We start from the raw sequence: 25,000 nt of genomic DNA, 5'->3' as shown, positions 1-25,000 counted from the left end.
CTTGTATGCAGCATTAAGCCCCGTTTTCCCTGAACGCAGCCAATATGTACAGATTTCAATGATAAACTGACCAATGTCGTCGCACAAGCTGTTATAAACACTAGACTGGCCAATATCGTCGCACAAGCTCTTAAACGATAATATTGATTACATGCAGGCTGTCTGCAGTGTACCAGCGGTGAAGTATAAACAGGCAGTAATTACGTTTCTAGCGTAGCTAAAAGCAGACTGACTTGCAGTTATCGTTCCTAGCGTAGCTAACAGCAGACTGATTTGCAAAACTGCCTCTACATTAGTTGCTCGCTTACGCTCACAACAAAAAATCGATGCGTATGCTATGTCTCTCCTTTGTAAGTCAGATATGTTGCTATTAAATTTCAAATAAGACTTAATGTACAACTTGATTCAGGGGGTAGATTGTACGTAATTAACTGGTGTTGCGAAAGTAATAATTAAAACAATCTAGTGTTCAAAATGGCGACCCACCAATGTTGATTTTTCGATGATAACATGAACATGCCAGGAAGTGCCATAATAATAAGACCACTGTTCGAGGTGCATTCCATCATATTCGTTTTGTAACGACGGCCATCGTGTTCCAAGAGTAACTAAACTTGCTCTTTGTCGCTTACTTTCATGTGGATTTTTATCTCATGAAGTAATATTTGCTCAGACGACGTAAGAGTATTCAATAATTGGTCTAACTTAAACTTTACTTTTCTCATAAGATTGATTGTTTGCAAAGATTTTGCCCAAATTGATTCAATATGGTCATACTAGGAACATGTATGAAATACCTTGAAACCCAGATGTTCGTGGGACGTTACTGTATAGACTTCAAAGTTATTTAGAAGAATTGATGTGTCGATTTCGCTAGATATTGCTGAAACTTGTTGTGGATTGAAATAAACAACAACATTATCAGCCCAGGAATGAGTTTTTATCATCACAACGGAAACATTTTATGTAGCTGCCTATACCGGATTGTTGAACATTATTTATAGCGTAGTTTCATTAGCGACCCGGCGTATGGGGAAGTAAATATAAAGAATAATATCATTAATGTATACAAAAAATGAGGGTCCGTAGAATAGACCATCGAGAAACACAACATGTAATGATAAGTGTTGGCAGCCATATATCATCACACATGTGCACCTGTCATATAAATAATCTGTTAGCCTTGCTAGCTAATTGCCCGTGATTTTATGAAGTCGAATTTAAAGTAAAAAACCATTGAACTATCACAAATGACTGCTGTAACATGTAAACCGTCATCAGGACATTACAAAGAGAGTGATATATAGACACTTATTGATAAATTGTAGAATCTGTAGGTATGTAACTAGATTGTAATTAGGCTTTAAAGTATGTAGCCTTATTATGATTTAACATGTATGTATTTAAATGTATGCTGAGGCATTTGTTTATCACGTTATAAAAGGAGATTTCTTAATATTTTCCTACATCATCAGGATAATTTTTTTGTAAATTGCACGTACATTTGTTGATTTTGTGAGCTCTTGAGAATCCAACCAGAGCTCATAACAACATTTAAGATATTTTGGACAGGACTGTCAAAACTAAATGCAATTGTTTCAAGACACGATCGGAACCAAATGCCTTTCCGGTTTTCAAATATGTTTCAGAATCAATTAAGTTTTGTCGGGGAGTTATGATTTTCGCAAGGATAAGAGAATCTGGCTATTTGGATTTTAAAATATGCTTATGTGAATCGTGTATAAGTAGACTGGATTGCGATTGAAATAATTATTTCAATATGTTTGCCCTATTGAATGTTGGCAAATATATATATGATACCATTTCAAATTATAGGCTGAAGCTTCATAATTAAAGTATTCTGTGTTTTAATGTCTTGATAGGCTTCCAGAAATCGAAAGAAAAGTGATAATGTTCACATAATGTTTTAGCAATTTCATCAAAATGAAATTTCTTCGCCGATTTGTTTACACAATTACGTTGCGTATTACCTAATTAACAATATATCTGCACATGAATCTTCAAACTAAACGATTAAGCTAGATGAAGCATTTTTGGAAATACTTTAACCCCGACGGATTATTTACGTAAGTTGTTATGAAAACAGTTTTAGATGAAATAGGTTTGTCACAGTAGGATTTGAAATTGTGCACACCTAGAAGTATATGTATCAAAATTAATGTCATAGAATGTGGTTTAATCGAATTTATTTCAACAGTTTTCTTAATTTCAAATGGTCACCATATTGGTACCTATATAAATTTCGTCTATACTTCTCTAACAGAAAGTTGCAAATACAAGGATATGGCATCATATGGTTGCACATACCTAGGCTTGTGGGGTAGGAGTTAATCATATTATCAATCAAATTAAAATAAACAGCTACTTGTAAATAAATCGACTTTATAAACTGAAAATACATTGAAAACTTTTTGTAAACCAATTTCGGATGGCATTTGTTGTTTTGATATGGATATCGAAAAATGAAATGTAATATCCGGTGATATATTGCGAATCTGATCTATATGAAAATATTAAGCAAAGAATTGTTTCAGTTGCGTACATATTTAATACGTTAGATTAAATAGCTAGTATGGATGTACTTCAATTATATTTCTATTTAGTATGCATTATTCAAACAATACATATACGGACGTACATCCCGAATGTTCAGGTAGTTGGTGTAAATACATTTACACTTATTTCAAAACTGCCTATGAGATAGATATGATCTTTTTTAATGGCGCTTTTGTTGTTCTTAATTGCGCAGATGTTTAAAAATTGGATTTAATAATTTCGGGTAAATTGCTATCAGAGATGTACCGTCTTTAAGTATTGTATATCGATATCTCTGCTTACAGGATTGCGAAATAACAACAACGAAGGGGTGAATGACTCTTCCATCAGCATCATGTCAAATCTTACCAGATACATAATTCCGTTCGGAATCATCTCTATCCTGATGCTATTTATATTTTTTGCTACACACCGGCCTATTGTTACCGAACTTTAAAAGGGTTATGATGAAAAACTCATCCAGTAATAATGTTGCCTTCGTTTCTGCGCATGATATTCGTGAGCAAAGTGGTCTCACTGATAAAGGCTTCGAAGTGTCCGGCTACAGGCAGAATGTCGACATTGGAGCGAGCTACCAGACAACGCCTCCTTTTGAGAATGACTTGAGTTTTAATGTGAACGAATATAACGTTACAGACGAGACAATAGAGCTTCTTGGCTACATGGGCAAAAACAACTCAACGATTTCAGTGAGGTTAAGCGGGCTTTCAAATTTGTTAAGTATCATAAAACCGTATATAAAACAAGACAATAAACTGAAACATATAAAATTACCACACACATCTTTGTTTCATTATACAAGATTGGTAACTGATGTTAACTGCAACGCTATATTCCAGGGTGATAAAGATGAAATAAAACGTGCAGAGAATATTACTCGAGTTAGAAATTTTCTCCAACCTCAAAACTACTCAGAAATGACGAAAAACTGCTCATATTTTAAACGTCAGCGTGGCTATATTGAGCACCATTTAACTGAAGTTGAACGTGACTTTCCTATAGCGTTCAGTCTTTTAATGTTCACAGATATTGAACAATCTGAGAGACTCCTACGTGCCATTTACAGACCACAGAACTTTTATTGCATACACGTTGACTCCAAAACAGATCAAGCCATGTACGACGGCATGTCTTCAATTGCGAGTTGCTTTGATAATGTGATTATGACGTCAACACGATTTAACGTTCAGTGGGGTACAATGACCGTTCTCGAGCCAGAGTTGCTCTGCATGCAAGAGCTTTGGAACAAAAGTACAGCGTGGAAATACTTTATTAATCTGACTGGACAGGAGTTCCCGTTGCGAACAAACTACGAACTTGTACGTATTTTAGAGGCGTTCAATGGATCAAACGACATAATGGGATTATTAAAAAGGTAAATTGAAATCAAAGTACATAATTGCAGTTTTAAAAATTGCCACTGCTTAAATGTTCCGTTTTGCATTCAGTAAAGAAACGCAATATGGTATTAAATAGTATTACTATGATGTTTAATACAAATTGACATGTATGAAAAACAGAATAAATAATGTTAAAGTTCTCCTTTTCTTAAGGATGTAACCATTTATAAAATCTTTAAGTATGACTAAGAAGTAAAAGTTTTTAACCTGCCATAGGTCTTTATTTTGCATATCGGCTACCAAGTGAAAGTTTGCCTTTTAGTTCAAATCTCGACACAATTCTTTGTGTCGTTATATTAATTTATTTATTTTATTAATTCATGTCATAAATCCATAATACATTGATATGATATTTTTTTAAAGGCAAGGTATTTGCGTTGTAAACTGCAAAGAAATTGTAATACGTTACGTAAAAATACCCCCAATACACAAGTTACATGCATACACTTCAGAATAATTAATATTAAATCGCTTTCATAAATAGGTTAAAGAGTTCTGCACTTTGAATTCACAGTAAACCCAATCATTATTATTTAAACAAAATAGTAACTTTTCAGTCTTCCATTGTTGACATTGATATTGTCAATATGTTAAGCGTCTCACTGTTAAAGTGTGTCCGCATAATTATTATATAATTTTTTTAAAAATCATTTGACGCTTATGAAAACATTTGCACAGTGACTATCTTCTTATTTTATTTGTGAACCAATTTTTAATTTATTTCTGAATAATACTTTTTTAGCTTATGCTTTGCTTATGCATAAAAAAGAGTCGTTGCATGGTTTCGTTACCAAAAGATAAGATTGTGGACAGGGGTTACAAGCTTTGAATAAATTGTTTCTATATTTGAATCTCTTTTACTTAATTAGTATCCAAAACAAGATTTAACTAAGATATTTAGCTTTTTTTAAAGAACACTTAATGAAGCACAACAATCTAAGAATTAAATTGAAACAAATATATCATACAATCATACACGATACTTTTTTCGGTTGAGACATTTAGGAAATGCGAGCTAATCTACTCGCCCCGGCGTCGACATCGGCTTGTGACCTAAGTTTTTTGGTAAGTTACATCGTCAAACATGGCTTGAGGCTTTCATTCTAATTTAAAAATAAATAATTCAACATTTAAATGACCCCAATGGTAAATGTAAATGGTTTGGTAATTTTTGTTGAAATTTTGTCAAAAAAATGGGTAATACACAATAGATGAAAAGTCTTAAAGGATAAATGTATTCCATATGCTTAGATTTAAAATGCGTCTTTAAAATTTCCCAAATAAATGGCATGTTTACATTTAAAATATGATAACATATTCGCTTTAAAGACAGGTTGAAACTGAAAATAAATTTCAAACTTCATATATAGACACTTTGAATTAAGAAACCCTCTCTTACTTGCAACGTTTTTCCTCAATGGAGAAAAAGCCGGTACTGTTCCCATTATAAAGAATTAGCGAGTATAATCTTAAATTTGAAAACATTCGCGTCTGGAAATCTTCAAATTGGGAATTTTGGAGGGCTTAAGTTGAAAATACGCGTTATGATATTCTTTCAAAGGCATTATCTAGTGAAAATTTATTGCTAAAGTTGTTATACAAAGAACATATACAGTAGGTTGGTTTTGCTACTTGAACAACACATTATTATCATGTTATATCACTGCATCTGAAAAGGAAAATTTAATGTCATGACTGTTCTTGATATGTTTCAACACTTCGGGGGCCTGATTTAACACTGGCTTATAACTTGCTATACTTCAACAGGTTTAGTTTTCTGGGAGCCGCATAACGGTTAAGGCTTTATTAATTTATTTTATACTTCACACTTTCTATTATGATTCATTTTAATTCAGAGATACACATTCACTTTTAAGTTAAAAAAGTGCTGACGACATTGACGAAAAATAACAACGAGAACTGCCTAATTGATTGAATGCTGTGTTTGATGAAATTCGAATGAATACTTATGAAATTTAATTTGTTCATGCTAATGACTCTTTTTTGCTTAAATTTCTTACGTTTTGGAAGTTTCTCGGATGGCACTGATTTATATTGCCATAAACGATAACTTTATGAAGAAGGGAACAATATGTAGAAAACAATGAGTAATACCATATATACAAACATAGCTTGGGATTAAATATAGGGTTAATAGACAATTATTTCTACTAAAATGCTACATTGAGATATTGTAATGAAACTGAATGTATACATGTATTTTATCCTGACCTCGATAGCGTTTCATTTGACTGAAAACGGTTTCGCAAAATAGAAAAATGGATGCCGCAATATAACCCAGGAATGGATTGAGCTATTTGTATGCAACTACTAACATAGATATATGCTTCATCAAACCTTTATTTGATTTTCAGGTCCATGTCACTCTTATTAATATTGAGTAGTAAATATACACTATTCCGCTGATAAGACATTCACAATTAAATTGAGCTATAATATTAAAGAACGTCTGATGTTTACTCATGACCAACGATAACACAAATAATAACATGATAACATCTACCACATATAAATGCTCATCGCCATTGTACATAACCAAAGGGAACACAAATTAAAGAGCTCTTCATTTAACGAATATATTGTAAGCCCCCTATGACATTTGCAATATATGCGTTCAAAATGGCATAATATTTTCATGCAATTTACCGCTTTATTTATGAGGTATAACATTAAGTGTTTAGGAATTTACGTAGCATTTCTAAATCAAGTGTTATATTCATGCCGTTCAACAAATACACCCAGCCCAAATATATTATATAACGTATGAATATTTACTGACCATTTTTCATGCAAATTTAAACTATTTATAATATGAAATATATACTGTTTTTCAAATATGTTGATGACGTAAGTCAATAAACGTTTTATTAACATTCTAACTGATTTCAGAGCCAACAGGGATCGGTGGCGGAAAGCCGGTCCACCACCTCACAACATCACGGCGTTAAAGGGGGCCGTGCATATTGTGGCCAACAGAGGCTATGTGAAATTCATATTACACGACAAACGAGCCCATGACCTATTGAACTGGACGAGACAGACGCAGGTGCCCGATGAAACGTTCTTTGCTACGCTCAATCATAACCCTCAACTCGGTGTACCAGGTGCTTACATAGGTAGGTTCATTATCGTTTTTTAACACGGTTTATTTTCATTTAACAAAATGTACCAAGAACATGTATGACATAATTTAAGCGCAAGGATGAGTGATATTTAATAATTCATTAATTATGAATAACAATGTACTGCATAAGCCTTTTCCGGTGCATTTACTGTACCAAAACAGGACTCGCCGGTGCTACTTGTCTTTATTGTTTATAATGCAAACACTGTAGGTCTTCATTTATATTTTAATGTAAACTTCGAGTCATTCAATTTAAATGGAAACGACTGATCTCGCATTATTTATCGTATATTGACAATTAGATTAACTGACCAGATTTTACAGCAGCAAGATTAATATTGACTTCTGAAGTTATTATGATACAGAAAAATGTGTTGTTCCATTTTGCCGTTACTTTAATAAATTATGTTTTACGTTGAAGAACTTTGAATTGGCAATGGTGAGAAACGTCTTTGGGCGAAACTGGACAGAACATCAAAAACAAAAAAATATAAACACATATCATTTGCAGTAGTGTATATCGTTAGTTTATAGCATTACTTTTTTCTTAAAAAAAACACTCGTTTTTACAGCTATTATGGCAGAATATTTTAACCATCTACCCTAAGCTAATCCAAGGTTGCGTTAATTCCGAAACGGTTCAGAATCACTCGGCCATTTCCGAATGCTGACTTCAGAAGAATATTATAACTTACTCCATATATGGTCCATATATGGTCAAACATCTGTGGACGATCCGCCTAGTGCATATTTACATTAACGAACATGTTTCAGAACAAAAAATGGTCAAGCTGAAAGTTTTATTTCTAGCAGATAACTTAGCAGCACTTGATCACCGCCATGGTAATGTAATTACAAAAATCGGCCTAAAATGTGTAAATATCATAATATTGGCTATGTACAGGACATATGCCTGGGGTGGTATTCCAGAAGCATCTTAAGTTACATTTTATTCTTATCCTTAAATTGGGAAATTTTCTTAAGTGTTTCATTTCATATTGCAATAGATTGGCATCAAGATATTTAATTAAATAACATAATTATGCCAATGTTATTTTAGTAATACAAAAAACACACATGTGTTTCCTTATTAAGTAAAGAAATACAAAACATTGTAATTTTGAACTTAAGTGAAATTATTTAAGAAATGACTTAAGATGTTTCTGGAATACCACCGCTGATCAGTTACGTTTATCAGGTGCAGAATCAATGGGGTTCTCAGGGGCTTACACACGGGCCTTGACAAAATGTAAACACACCGTTAAGATCTTTATTTTTGCAAACATATCAAGTTATTGAAATACATACAAAATCTTAAGTGAATAAAAGACAGTTTTTCTTGCAATTTGTGTCGATATCTGAAGAATAAATCCTTGAATATGTCTGATATCGGTGACAAAATTCCCTGATGCATAGCCGTATAAATGCATCCAGGAATAATATAATTTTTGAACAAGAACCCAAGCTTATTAGAGAAGGTAATTCTGGTGTATTTCACATTGCCTAAAGCATCATAAAAATCTGTCTTTTATGCATTAAGTCACATTCTTAACAAAAATTGTTTTAAAAAGTTATTGGGGAAAAGAGCACCACTTAACCGGTCCGTTTAATACAGTAACGTTTAATTGGGAAAACCCACAAAGTCGCGTGATCCTATACCATGTTTTTATTTAATATATGGTTCTGGTACTAGGCCCAGGAAACGGACTCGAGAGCGTTTCAATAAGCATGAGGCTTCCGATGCAATCGAGCTAAAATGAATATGTTTAAACTAAAACTAAATATATGGTTGCCATGCAGGAGTACCAGAGACGGACGAAACGATCAAGCCGTATATGGCACGATTCAAGGATTGGGGCGAAAGAGAGTGCCATGGCAAACGCGTGCGCCTCATCTGCGTAATAGGCACAGGCGACCTGCCGGAACTAGCTCAAAGCAAGAAACTATTCGTTAATAAATTCCATCAGAACTTTCATCCCTATGGTTACGATTGTCTTGAGGAACTTATTGCAAACCGCACCCGAGATATTTACCTCGGTGATCTCGCTTTTGATTCCAGATATTACGGGACTTTGGGCTTTGTTAAAAACAGAGTCTAATGCAACATGAAAAACGTTGATGTTGGATGTTAGTAATGTACGCTTAATATCGTATCAATGTAGATTTAAGTGTGTCAATTAACGTTATAATATAATTTTTATATTTGAATTCTTGGTTAAAGTCCGAAAAAAAAGAGTATAGATGCTATGTTAAGAATTGTTTTATGTGTGTATTGACTCTTAAATAGAACAATAACCAATTATATAGCAGTTTGTTTTTCAGCACGTGTAGTGGTAATGAAAAAATATTTGTAATAATCATCTTGCATTGTGTGTTGTGAATATCATCAGAATTCATTCCTCAACCGAATATCGGTGCACATTATTTTTGTTGTTCACATTTTGTCTATACGGTGCACTGCATTTAGCAAGATAATGTTCTCCAAGATCTAATATATTTATATATTTGTATTTACCTTGTGTTTAGTCCGTTATATGTTGTTTGTTGTGAGAATAATCCAACATATTCGAAATTCCTGCACTGTCAAAATCGGTGCAGCAATGTATATTGATGACGTCATACGTAGGAATATGGTGGAGTGTTATTGCATGTATTTGACTTTAAAATAGGCTGTAAAATTATAATATTCACTCCTCTATTTGTATGAAAAGATGATATTTATTATAACTTGCAAACTCTTCATTTATATCAACTGTTAAAACATAATAGTTTGCAGGGAACTATTTGAGACGCTGAATGCGTAAGAATTGCTTAAGTTTTCATGCTGCAGCATTTAATATTGTATTGTTATACATGCATATTTAAAGGTGTCTATTGTTTCAAGTCATCAAACTTATTGCCTTCTTTGATTAAGATGTGATATTTATGATGATTGTCGATTTATTATAATAAGAAGTATATTCTTGTTTACATGTAACCGCATTACTTCCATACATGGTGCAGGATGCTGCAGGATTGTGATTGGCTGCAGCTGAAGCTTTGGCTGCAGCCAAATCTGCAGCATCCGAAGGGTATATAAGGAGGTTCTCCTCACAGTTTTGGCAACAGTTGCTAACAACAAACATCACTGTCAAACATCGATTGAAAACCCTTCCAAAAAGTAAGAAACAAACAGTTATACTTCATAAAACATTTTCATTTCACGAATTAGACGTAATAATCAGAATTTGTTTGTTACATTAACTACTAACTACTGGTATTTAAGTAAAACGAACGTTTTTAGTATTTCATAAAAAATCAGTACTATTTATGATATTGACAACCTTAAAGCAGAGCAACTGTTCACCAAACGTCCATCCTTTTTAAGTCAACTCTAACAGTCTAGAGATATTATTGTATTATATAATGTTTAATGCTTGTCTGAATAAAGATGCATTATGTAAAACGTTAAACGGTCTCCGTCTTCCTTCTAAGAGTTTGTTGCTTGACTCAAACTCAAACTACAATTGAGCGCATAGAGATGAGCAATTGTATCTTACATGTAAGTTAGCTTACTGTATACACATCTACAATTAAATTAATCTTAACATTCGCCATTTGGTTATTATTAAAATACGCGTGCGTGTGTTTAGTTTTTATGTAGATGTAATTGCATATTTCTGCCTTTAAAAATCATGTTATATCATTTTATATTATTCGCAAATATATTTGAATTAGAAATATTTATGATCTCAGAGTTGTTTAAACAAATTCACCATCTGTTCATTGGTAAGAGGTGAAAATATTCAAGCGATTTCAACTTTATTTAAATAAATTATTTAACTGGATTAACTTCCGAAACTTTGTTGTTGTCTTGCAAGTAAAGTATACTCCAACAATTTAAAAAATAGTAAACAAGTCCCTTAACGACCTATGAAGTCTTGATGATTATAGCAAAGGAAAGGAAAAGGTTACGCTGGACTTTTTTTTCAAAGGTCAGTGTCTGATGGTCTCAGGTCTTTTGTTTTTAGTTGAGAGTTTATAGTGTAAAATAGTAATATTTGAATAAGGACAAATTCGTATGACCTTGTTAGCATTGCTATATAGACTTCTTTGTACTTGATATCAACGCACCAAACTCAATAAATAGTTGCAGTTTTTTCTTTGGATTAACTATACTAGCATATTTTCACAATTGCAATTTGTCAGTAATTTACTATGAAAAAACAAAACAAATCATTTTCTGAAAAACAAAACTTGGATTAATATAATTATTCTGAAAGCAAACTTAAGCATGAGAGTTGTTTATTCCAATTAACATTTTATGTGGCTAAAGGTAACTGAAATAGAACCGCGTCAATTATAGGCGGCAATCTATGTTTAAAAAGCCTTTAACAGTTGCAACAGTTTACGGTAAATGCACATAAAGGGGCTTATCAGCAGCTGAGAGTTGCATTATTGCAACTGGACCTTGAACCAGATAAGAAACCCCACAACATTTTCACCAGGTTTTATGATAATTAACTTCCTTACTGGCACATTATCTGATTACAAAGGTAACACTGCATGGTACTAAAATTGTCCATAATCAGTCAATAATGACCACTGTGAGCATCAGAAAGTAATGTTCCATCACTAATTGAGTTCTGTCATGGTCCTGAATTTCTGTAACATTTTTAAAGGGTTTTTCAACATCAAAAGGCAGCTCGGGGAACCTAAAAAATTACTGCAATATTTTAATTATAAACAACTCACACATTTGGATTTCCTCTGACAATGCACACACTGGCTCTTAAAATGTATTACGAGTAGCTTAAAAAATATAATTTAAGTGCTTGTTCAAAATTACAACCAACAAGAGCTGTCACCATAGGATGACTTATGCCCCCTATAAACGCTTGATAGAAGTTATGAGCTTTTTTGGAAACGTAAACGCAGATTTCAAAACCTAAACGCAGACCCTAAGTTCAAGGTCAAGGTCACAGGGGTAAAATATTGTGTGGGTATGTAAAGGCCCTGTCCATATACACATGCATACCAAATATGATCGTTATATCTCAAGGGACATAGAAGTTATGAGCATTTTTCGAAACCTTAACGCAAAGTGTGACGGAAAGACAGACGGACAGTCCGATCACTATATGCCACCTTTTCTTCGAAAAGGGGGCATAAAAATACAATTAAAGTGCTTATTTGAAATTGTCATATATTTGTGCAACTGGTATGTTTCACCACATGATCTCCTCTTGTTCTTTTCAAGCAGGGAACATAACCTGTCTTACTTGCTATGTGGCAATGCAACATAATGCTATTAATATTAATGATAATGCTATTAATATTAATGATAATGCTATTAAATATAATGATATTAATACGGAAACGTATATAGTAAAACCTAATAATGTGGTCATGCCGGAATAATTTATATCGACTTACTGTGAAATAACATGGTATGTCGACATAGTTTTGTAGCTTTTACCACCTTAATTTTACTCGTCAAAACGACACTAAGTTGAAGTCTTGACGTAAATGTGTCCGGCTTTTCCCGAAAATATATTTGGTCGACATGATTTTTAGTTTCTGGTATATTCTTTCTAAACACGCAAGACCTCAGACAGTCCATTTTTATTTATATCATGGACGAGTTCGAAAATGGTCAAGATCGGTTGGAAAATATGGCTTTCAGGGGGTGGGGCAGTTTTCTCTATATGTATAGTTTTGTTTGAAAATGGTTCTGGTCCGTCAAAAAAATTTACGTCGAGACTTACACTTAATGTCGTTATGGCGAGTAAAATTAAGACGGAAAGCCTTCAAAACTATGACGACATACTATGTTATTTCACAGTAAGTCGATATAAACTAATCCGGCATGACCATATTATTTGGGTACCATATACGCTTCCATAATTTTCAAACAACGCCCTTTGTCCACATAAATTATATCGACTCCTTCAGTTATATCGCCATATCAACATTATGTTACATGCAAGTCATCAATATATATGCCGTCATACAGTAAACAACACAGAAATAGTTAAATTTACAAGACGGCCAAAGGATAAAATATCGTCAGAGATTTAGGCTCTTATGTCAGCATGCGGGTTGTTTAAGTCTTGACAACTTTTCTTATGTCGACAAATCAACATAATTTTAGGCGTCATACTCTTTTGAAAATGACTTGCCATCGTAGTTTTAGTCGGCACAATGAGTAATTTTTTACGACATGACACCTTTTTGATATCATGCCGTCATAGAATGTTGACATCATCACAGTATCAGGGTGTACCATATACGTTTCCATATATTAATGTTGGTGGGTTTTAGACATAACATGTTTTCACTGATTTCCCTGTGGCCTGCATAGGCTTATATGGAATGACGCATTTTATGCGCACGCATTAAAACCCTTTTCATAGAGCGAGGCTCATACGTTAAAAAAATTGATGGCTATATTTGGGGAAACTTTGTCTTCATCGATCTACATCCACATGCAGATTTAAAGATTGACCTGGAGGTGCCTCTTACATGATGTCATCTTTTATTGAAAAGAACTAGACTAACTGCGGGCGTTTTACTTGTTGTTTTGTTTAAATTAAACAATACAGAAAATAGAAAATGAAATTGACAAAAATGGTTGTCAAGTGATTTGCTGTTCAGTCCAGTTGATTAAAGCTATGTGTAGCCTGGTGGGACTAAAGTCAATTGCCTAGAAATGTCGATTCTGACAACTGCATTATATAAAAGCTCCCCTTTTTAAATGGTTGTATACAAATTCAGCAATACGCTGATTCAGGTTATCTTAACATTCCAAAAATAAACTTTTGTACCCTTTTTAAAAAAAACAGAGTGGGCTTAATAATTATACAGTTCCATCAGTAACAACAGTTGTGTTTGTGAAACAGCAATGCCCCCTACTGCACTTTGAAGAAGCTATTTTAAAGAAAAATATAAAGTCCGTGACCCATAACTTCGTCAACAGTCAATGGTCGGAACGAAACTCAAACTTGATTTTTATGCCCCCGAATCGGGGGTATATTGTTTTTGGCCTGTCTGTCATTGTATGTGTGTGTGTGTCCCAAAACGTCAACCAAAACTTTAACCTTGCTCATAACTTTTGCAATATTAAAGATAGCAACTTGTTATTTTGCATGCATGTGTATCTCATGGAGCTGCACATTTTGAGTGGTGAAAGGTCAAGGTCATCCTTCAAGGTCAAAGGTAAAAAAAATACAAATTCAAAGACTTTAACCAAAACTTTAACCTTCTTCATAACTTTTGCAATATTGAAGATAGCAACTTGATATTTGGCATGCATGTGTATCTCACGGAGCTGCAAATTTTGTGTGGTGAAAGGTCAAGGTCATCCTTCAAGGTCATAGCTTCAAAGCGGCGCAATAGGGGGGCATTGTGTTTCTGACAAACACATCTCTTGTTAAGTCATATAGTTGATGCACCTACCAAAAATAAGGTCAGTGTCTGAAACTGTTCCGGAAAAAAAGTCTAGAAGTGTTATTCTAGAGAAAATTTCAATGTCCAAGGCCCGTAACTTTGCCAAAAATCAATGGCCTGGAACAGAATACAGTTCATGGTGTGTGTTATGTAGAAAGTCTGACACACCAAAAACAAGGTGAATATAAGCAAGCTTTTAGGGATAGAAATCTAGAAACGAAATGCCGGACGGACAGACAGGCAGACAGACAGACATACTAAGTGAGAGACAGTGTGACTGCTATATGAAACCCTACTAGGGTTATACAAATTCAAAATTATCTTGAGAATAAACGATTTCAGATCAAAGGTAAGGCCATCGGACTCTATATGTTCAACTGGATTTCTAGAAATTTTTAAACACTTTAAACCCATAATTCCTCAACCAAAAACAGTGGACGCTGAAGTAGCCATACATACAAAACCCAATAATGACAGTACATGTTTATAATTAATGTATCTGCCAGATCATGACTGCAAAAAGCGTAATAAACAACTATGTTAAAATAGTCACAATCACATGTGTATTGACCTTGAAGGCCAGACTTTATCAGTGTGAAGTGACAGCCATTTATTGCATAGAAAGTGTCAATTCATATTAGGAGCAGTAGTAGACACACATCATTAAATTGACTCAAATTCACTCGACAAAAGTTAGGCTTCACTGACTTAAAAGTTAAATTTTGGATATTAAAGCGTGATTATACGATTTTTATATGTGTTGAATTGTAATATATTGATTCCAATATGTTATACTAACACACAATATGCAAGAAAAATGATACATTTAAGACGAATTTCATAAAATGCAGCAAATACAAATTAGCGCCCCGAGCCGATTGTGACGAAGATAATTCGTACATATTTTCCTACAATAACCTATGCATTCGTCTTTTTAGTAAGTGTTCGTGTGTCGTATGAATCGATATCGCTGCAGGAATTTCAAATGAACCGTTAAATTAAATTTAGATTCACATCGTACATGCATGATATACCTGCTGGCGAATTCGGCTGTACAGCCTTTTTCGATTTCAGAATTAAATATCTGGCTTATTTAGCATTTTTCGACATATGTTCTTCTCGGCTTTTATTTTAGTTTATATTGAAATATATGTATAATAAGTTTTTTACACATTTTATATTAATTAATAAATATTTGACAAGATCGTATATACCGCTTTAACATTGATATTTCACAGAGTGATAGTACAACAGTTCACCATTACAACTATTACACAGTATATTAAATGACTTTGGTTAAGAATTTATTTATTTCAATGACCTTGACCTTTGACCTTATGACCCCAAAATGGGTGTGGCGTGTAGAACTTATCAAGGTGCATCTAAATAAGAAGTTTCAAAGTTGTAGTTGGAAGCACTTTGATTTTAGAGCCAATACTAAGGTTGTAGCACAACACGGACGGCGGACAGCAGTTTCCGGACCACGAGCTGGCTAAAACGAGCTCGCTATGACAATACCTAGGGTTTTGTAAGAAAACAGCCGAGCTAACAATGATTATTTTCTAGGCAAACCACATGCTTGATCATGATAATTACTCATTTAGTCATAACAATATACCGGTAACAAGAAAATTTGTTCATGGCTACTATGATGGTTGTACATTTCTATTTCATAGCTGACCATGTTATCTCTTATATGACAAATTAACTATTCTTGAAATAAGATGTCCTAAAAACTTGCTTAAACTGTTCTTTTGATTCTTCCAAGAACAATTTACATTATTGCATATTTTATGCAAATGAACATTAAACACCATGGGAGTACTAAACTGAAAATAAAAGTAACTTTGCCGATAATAGTCAATGTTTTAATTTAATAGGGCCACCTATGGTCTGTATATTGTTACCATTGCCGACCATGATCCATATTTTTGTGACAATTTCCAACCATGATCTGTCTTTTGTCACCATTGCCGACCATGGTTAACCATGGTCACCATTAACGACCATGGTCCGTGTTTTTTGTGGCCATTGCCAACTATGTGCCTGATCATGTTCTACAGCGGTTTTTGAAGGCTGACAATCAAATACTATGGTCAACCATCAAAAACCATGGTGAACATGGTCTACCATGGTCATCGTTTCGCCTGGGACAGTCCATACATGATATGAATATGGTCCAGACATGGTCACCCATGATATGACAATGTTCAAGACATGGTCAAAACATCATATGACAATGGTCCAGAAATGGTCATACATGATATAACAATGGTCCAGACACTGTCAAAACATCAGATGACAATGGTCCAGACATGTTCACCTACGATAATAGTCTAGACACTGTCAAAACATCACATGACAATGGTGTCGACATGGTCAACAATGATATGACAATGGTCCAGACACAGTCACCCATGAAATTGCAATTGTCAAGAAATTGTCAACCATGATATGACATTAGACAATGGTTCAGAAATGGTCAATCAATGGTCCAGACATCGTCAACCATGATATGACAATGGTTCAGACACGGCCACCCATGATATGTCAATAGTCCAGACATCTTCAACCATGATATGAAAATGGTCCAGACATGGTCAAAACATCATATGACAATGGTCCAGACATAGTCATCCATGATATTACAATGGTCTAGACACTGTCAAATCATAATATGACGATGGTCTAGACATGGTCAACCATGATATGACAATGGTCCAAACACTTCCACCCATGATAAGTAAATGGTCCAGATATGGTCACCCATGATATTGCAATTGTCAAGACATTGTCAACCATGATGTGACAATGGTTCATAAATGGTCAACCATGATATGACAATGGTCTAGACATCGTCAACCATGGTATGACAATGGTCTAGACACAGCCACCCCAAAATATCACAATGGTCCAGACATTGTCATCAATGATATGTCAATTGTCCAGACATCGTCAACCATGATATGACAATGGTCCAAACATGGTCAAAACTTAAAATGACAATGGTTCAGAATGATCATCCATGATATGACAATGGTTTAGACACTGTCAAAACATCAGATGCCAATGGTCCTGACATGGTTTACCATGATCTGACAATGGTCCAGACATGGTCAATCATGATATGACAATGGTCCAGATATGATCACCCATTATATGACAATGGTCCAGACATGGTCACTCATGATATGACAATGGTCCAGACATGGTCATCCATGATATGACAATGGTTCAGACATGATCATATTTGATAATACAAAGGTCCAGACATAGTTAAAATCCAACCAATGTAACAAACATTTATATATTCCAAGCAAATCAATAATTGTGTGGCCAGTCTTACATAGATGGTGTGATTTCACAGATACGTGCATACAAATAAGACTGATATACGTGTTTATTTACTTCTTTCTTTGCACGAGTTATTTTGCCTATTTAAGCATTACTTGCTATTTTTTTTATTGTTTAAGTTTATGAACAAATAAAACAATAAAATAAGAAACTTTAGATTGCTAGCTATTAAATAATTTTAATGTCAGAATTTTTTATGACAAGTACAATGTCTTAAACATTTTTTTTCATAAAACAGTTTATTACAGGGTGCAGAGGCAAATGTCCCAAGGGGCAAATGTCCTCCTTGAGAATTTGGGTGAAGAGGTAAATGTCCACCTTGAGAATTTGGGTGAAGAGGCAAATGTCCACCTTGAAAATTTGGATGAAGGGGCAAATGCCCACCTTAAGAATTTGGGTGAAGGGGCAAATATCGACCTTGAGAATTTGAGTGAAGGGGCAAATGTCCACCTTGAGAATTTGGGTGAAGGGGCAAATGTCTACCTTGAGAATTTGGGTAAAGGGGCAAATGTCCACCTTGACAATTTTGGTGAAGAGGCAAATGTCCACCTTGAGAATTTGGGTGAAGGGGCAAATGTCCACCTTGAGAATTTGGGTGAAGGGGCAAATGTCTTTTTAGTCCTGATTGTATGAAGGGTCAAATGTCGGAAGGGGCAAATGTCCTACATTCTGTATTTTCAGCAGCAAAAAAATGGCCAGTAATGTTAGTGGAAACAACAACAACTAATTAATTGAAAAGAGGCTCCATATTACTTGAACAAGAACTTCACCTTACCTTTACTTGCCCGAACTCTGTGAAAAATGGCATCTTGTTAAAATCCATGTTTGTTTGGCACCTACAGAGAATACAACATTAATAGTGTCAAAATAATAGTAGTAAGGTTTATTTGCCATACAGCCACCGGCCCTTGCATATACATAAACACATACAAAATGCATATAGATATAATATCAATGTGAACACATATATAATTCAACAGTGGTACAGCAAAACAATTGTTTAAGTTAACAACATCATTTTACGTCTTTCGAAGGCATAGTAAATATACATGGCAAAATTTCGTATAATGTTGTCATCACGCGAGGCCATAGCATTATTCAATTTGTTGATTGTTGGCTGATTGTAAAACCGGGAAGGAATATACGTTTCTCGGAGATCTTCATAGCAAGAACATGCAAGTAAGAAATGATATTCGTTTTCGATAGAAGTCTTGCACAAGGGACAAAACCTTTCGTTTCGTTCTATATTTATGTATCGCCCATGTTCAATCATAAGTTGATGTGATGAAGTTCAGAAACGGACATATGCATTTATAAATTTTCGAATCAAAAGGACGTTAAGGTACTTTTCCCATTCAAAATCTATTTTTAAACCGGTATAGCTTATCAATTTTGAAGTATCATTGCAAGATTGTGACCATGACTGTTTAAATATATCTTTCAAGCGTTGAAAATAATAGAACAAAAAAACGCTTTCATTTACAACACCTTGTTCATTCCAGACATACCCAAATCCTACAGAAAATAAATGTTCACGTAGTGACGAGACCCAATTTTTTTAACCTAAACCATCATACACTTTTAACATTTCATAACATTTTTTTACATTTCTAGTATTTGGCATGTTTAACAAACGCAACCAGAATTGAATGACACGTTTACATGTAAAAATATATACATATTAATATAATAATATATATATAATATTATTATATTATCAGTGTCAGAAAGCGCTTACAATGTTCTCTAAAACTTGACCAGCATACCTTATTAAACACAGATACAGTGAAATGTGGAAATGTATAAGCGCATAAAACCACTAAAACATCATAAACACTGTTGTGATTTTTATTTATTATAATGTTCTTACACTTAATGCTCCACCAACTAATCTTTTGAAAAGCACAACCAAGCCTAGCCTTTTTAACAAGGCTATAATTTATACAACACCAGTTTTTAAGCTGAAGCCTTACAGTTATACCATGTTGCCCTTCTTTCTGAACATCTTTGCCAGTGGAGATAAATACTCACTATGGTATATACATCAGGGTTGTGCAATGAGTATTAAAATTAGTAAAAATATTGAGCTTCATTAGCAGACTGCTCTTCCTTATCAAAACTCCAGGCATTTTATCGACTTTCAACATTTAATTACTGATATATTTTAATGGTACATATTTTTTGTAGAAATTGAAGCATATCTCACCATCAGGTTGGGCTACAAAGACCTCATGAAGAGGCAAGTAGGACCTGAAAATAAACTCTGATATACACACAAGCATATCTCACCTCACCTCATCCTGACTGCCAATAATAAGTCAGCTGCTATTGACTTCAAGAACCATAATCAATTGTGGCGTGTTCTCATACTTTTGGTGCTAATTCGGCAAGTCTCATAATAAGAAAACTCATTCGAAATGATCTCATACTTTTGGTGCTCATTCGGCAAGTCTGATAATGAGAAAACTCATTCAAAATGTCATCGCTTAACTCGGGCTTAATTTTGTTTAAATTGCCTAATTTTTCCTGTTATTTCACAGTTTACCGTAGTTAAGTACTGTAACATTGGCACAGACTGGTCATTCAAAGTATTTTCTACCCAACAAAGAGTTGATTTGGACATTTAATTTTCAATGAGCTGACTTATAACTTCCCTTTTACCAAAATTATAGCCACACACAAAACTTCAACACATGTTAAAGCCATTTTAGCTGGATGCTTATATTGGCTTTAACTTGTCTTTTAACAAGGTCAGTGCTATTCTTTTTATCATCGTTACTTTTTGTAGTTCAAGGTATAAAATAATTACAACAACCAACATATCTACAACTGAAAACAAAAGTTGAAACGGCAACATTTCAACCTTTCTCTGTACCGGTTATATTTTTGGTTACATTTTAATGTAATAAATGGAGACTTTCTGCACTGTTTTCTTATGATTTAATGATAAATACCATCTGATAAGTATAGCTCTTTGAAGTCTTTCCCACCTAATTTGTCTCCAATAAAATGATTTTTATTCTTATACGGGAATTGTCCTACAATCATTGTCTGTCATTGTCTAAAAAGTGAAAGTGCAACGTGAATTTTATGTTGAAATAGATCAAGATACAGTCTGTTGGATGCGCGGAAAGGACACTTTCATACTTTAAGTTACTATGAACAAATGGACATAATAATAAATAATAGTCCACATTAATATAATTAGATTTCATTGATAATCAGTAGTGTTAACCCTAGTTATTAAATATAATATACTATAGCATAAATCATAACATCTAAAAGGTAAAAAGGTCAAAGGTCTTTTTTTATTATAGTGTCACCAAAATTGAAAGGGCAAGCCAATTTTGGTTTATATTAAATGAGACACTTTTTGCGTGTGTATACCGTGTACCTTCCAACTCCTATCACTATGTCAGGCGCCAGGCGGATAGAAGTCGGTAACCATTCATGTTTAACGCTCGCGTCTCACAAGCCGGCCATATCGGAACAAGTCCCATGCCAAACATCCATCCTTCGACAAATGCTTTCCATGGGGCTCGAACCTTCGACCTCCCGATCCCGAGGCGGACGCCTTATTCACTAGGCCACGGCGACTAGTATCTCATGTATCTCATATTGGTTTTAGGTGTGCATGATAATGACCTGAAACATTGCATGGGGTCGGAAATAAACAGAATGCCACGGTAATAAAAAAATTTACCGCCTAATATTTAGTGTAAACAACTATATTTGAAACATTTAAAATAACGATAATTCCGAACGATCACGACTTCCATTTGCAAAAGCATATTCCGTTCAACATTGCTCAAGAAATTGTTGAGACAAAAGTTTGCCATTTTTTCCATCAAATGAATTTAACACACTAATATTTTATTAAATAGCAGCCGAATTTGGACTGCGGTCTTTCCATTTAGCAATGCGTGTATCACCAGAAGCAATGTGTAAATTTAAATTTAGACAACATTATTTATATTTGAAGAGTCTGAGTGTTTGAGCAACTCTAATGCAAATATATATATAAAAAAATTCGATGGTAAAGCAAATCCCGTTTCCGAGATTTAACTGTGTAAATTTTTTCGATATGGTTACTTACCTGCAAAATCATTATTTTGACAGATGACATATGATAATTGTATGAAGTTTGAAGAAATATTTTTTATGATCACTCGTGAAATTACAAACGATCTTCCACTTACATGAACAAATATCCTTTATTTAATGTTTGTAACTGTTCTTGCATAAATGGTAATAGTTTTATGTCTGTCATTTGTTTTTAATTATGATATATTTATTATTAGTGTGCATGCATATATGATAAGTTATGTTTTGTTCCTATTGTTTAAGATGAAATATGACGTATTTGTTTTAAATTGTATGTTAGAAGACTTTATTGAAATTAAGAAATATATTATATAAATTGCATATTATGTAATTTCATCTGATGTATTTCTTAACAAGTCTATCTTCTTTAATTAAAGATTATTATTACTATTATTATAAAATCCCTGAGTAAAGGCAGAAAGTGTCTTCCCTGATTTGCCTGTGTCGATTGCATGGTGGCCCTATACCCTTTACATACATGCATAAAGCCTGGGTTTCCCAAGGCATGGCAAATTCTTTTGAAGGCAGTCTTTAAGGCTCGGGCTTCAAATGTTTTCATGAAATATATTTTCCAGAGAAAAAAAGCCTTTCAGTATTATTATGATTAAAAAATTGATTACAGGTTTACAGAATATTTAAAGAATCATTTTCTTGAAATTACTTTTGAACCATTTTTCTAAGTTGAGTCACCGTGACCTTGATAGCCATTGTGTGAATACGTTTTTTGGCACTGTGACCTTGACTATTGACCTAGTGACCTGATAATCAATAGGGGTCATCTGCGAGTCATAAACAATATACCTATAAAGTTTCATGAACCTAGGCATAAGTGTTCTTGAGTTATTATCCAAAAACCATTTTACTATTACAGGTGACTGTGACCTTGACCTTGAACCTAGTCTCAAGTATCTAATTCATACATAAAAGTTATATTCATATAGATCTACATCGTTTTGGTGTTTGTGAAAAAATGTTTTGTTGGTCTGTTACTTACTTTCATAAAATTGAAGTTCCGCAAATTTGATCATACAACTCCTTTATTCCTAATATACTAGAGCATTCATGAGAACTTTTTGTAATTGCCAGGGAAATGTTCAATAATGTATTTCAAAGCAACATTGAATAAATTGTCAAGATCGATTGTAATATGGGATTGCAAAAATTCGCGTCATTTCATGACCAATATCATACTATTTGTGGTAAACAACCCATTCATTTTAATACCACGTCGATTTCTTTTTAACTCCATAAATCAAACATTCAACGTCTCTTGCTGCAAAATGCACGGTTTGATGTCGAAATAATTGCTTGTGCGTCTCGTTATCCCATCCATAAGTTTAATGATCCTGAAACAAATCTATTTCAGAATGTCACAAGTTGCATCGTTTTGAACCATAATATTTACTTTTATTTCATACCTAATGATAAAATATGACATTTCTGCAGTGAAAAAACAGCAGTGAAAAGAAGTGTTAATGTCACCGGTGAAACGAACAAATTTAGGAACTCCTTTTTCTATTTTTAGATTACTATAAATAAATTTATATATATTTTCTATACTCACGAGTGGAATTCTTGAGTTATCATCTGGAAACCATTTTAATATTTCGGGTCACCGTGACCTTGACCTTCGACCTAGTGACCTGAAAATCAATAGGGGTCATCTATGAGTCATGATCAATGTACCTATGAAGTTTCATGATCCTAGGCCTAAGCATTCTTGAGTTTTCATCCGGAAACCATTTTACTATTTCGGGTGATCGTGACCTTTACCTTTGACCTAGTGACCTGAAAATCAATAGGGGTAATCGACGAGTTATGATCAATGTACCTATGAAGTTTCATGATCTTAGGCATAAGCGTTCTTGAGTTATCAACCGGAAACCATTTTACTGCTTTGGGTCACCGTGACCTTGACCTTTGATCTAGTGACCTAAAAATCAATAGGAGTCATCTGCGAATCATGATCAATGTTTCTATGAAGTTTCATGATCCTAGGCATAAGTGTTCTTGAGTTATCATCCGGAAACCATTTTACTATTTCGGGTCATCGTGACCTTGACTTTTGACCTAGTGACTTGAAAATCAATAAGAGTCATCTGCGAGTCATGATCAATGTACCTATGAAGTTTCATGATTTTTGGCATAAGCGCTCTCGAGTTATCATCCGGAAACCATCTGGTGGACGGACGGACCAACATGAGCAAAACAATATACCCCCTCTTCTTCGAAAGGGGGGGGGGCATAATGAGAAAACTGCCCCGCTCCCAGCAGCCATGCTATACAACTGACCGGAACCATTTTTGAACTAAACTCTCGTATCAAGGAAACAAATGTTCAGAGCAAATTTCATGAAAATTGGGCCAAAAATGTGACTTCTACTGTGTTCACATGTTTTCACTATATGCATATAAAGAAAAATGCCCCGACCACTGGCGCGATGTTTTTTCACCGATCCCGACCATTTTCAAACTCGTCCGAGATATGAATAAAACCAATGTTTTGACTAACTTTTATGATGATTGGGCAAAAATTGTGACTTCTAGAGTGTTTAAGTGGTTTCTCTATAGCCAAAATAGGGAAAACTGCCAATATACACATATTGAGAAAAATGCCCCGCCCCACTGGCGGCCATGTTTTTTTCACCGCTTTCCTTTACCATTTTGGAACTCGTCCGAGGCATCAATTGAACCAATGTTTTGACCAACTTTCATGATGATTGGGCAACAATTGTGACTTCTAGAGTGTTTACAAAGTTTCTCTTGACATAGGACGGATACGCGGACAAAGACCGGTCACAAAAGCTCACCCTGAGCAATCGTGAATAAACAGTAAAACATTTGATTAGAACATAATTCTGTGTGCGTTCTTACGATCTCTCCCAAAAGACACCAAGTTACTGTATAGGCCCAGGAAACGGACTCTCGAGCATTGCATAAGTAATAAGTACTTTCAATGCAATAAAGTTAAAATTAAGGGTTAAAACTAAAAC

General features: G+C 34.2%; 1 protein-coding gene across 1 annotated transcript in view; it reads left to right on the top strand.

The window, feature by feature from the left end:
• LOC127870381 (beta-1,3-galactosyl-O-glycosyl-glycoprotein beta-1,6-N-acetylglucosaminyltransferase-like) overlaps positions 1-9,842 on the top strand; it is a 20,157-nt gene extending 10,315 nt beyond the window's left edge. Inside the window, exons 2-4 of the mRNA XM_052412998.1 lie at positions 2,862-3,952; positions 6,888-7,114; positions 8,923-9,842. Of these exons, the coding sequence (XP_052268958.1) occupies positions 3,021-3,952; positions 6,888-7,114; positions 8,923-9,221 (1,458 nt within the window). The 5' untranslated portion in view covers positions 2,862-3,020 and the 3' untranslated portion in view covers positions 9,222-9,842. The remainder of the gene's footprint in view (positions 1-2,861; positions 3,953-6,887; positions 7,115-8,922) is intronic.
• The last annotated feature ends 15,158 nt before the right edge of the window (positions 9,843-25,000 follow it).

Source organism: Dreissena polymorpha, chromosome 2 (assembly GCF_020536995.1).
Source record: "Dreissena polymorpha isolate Duluth1 chromosome 2, UMN_Dpol_1.0, whole genome shotgun sequence".
Lineage (NCBI taxonomy): Eukaryota > Metazoa > Mollusca > Bivalvia > Myida > Dreissenidae > Dreissena > Dreissena polymorpha.
The sequence above is the reverse complement of the archived record's forward strand: the minus strand, read 5'-3'. Positions and strand labels throughout refer to the sequence as shown.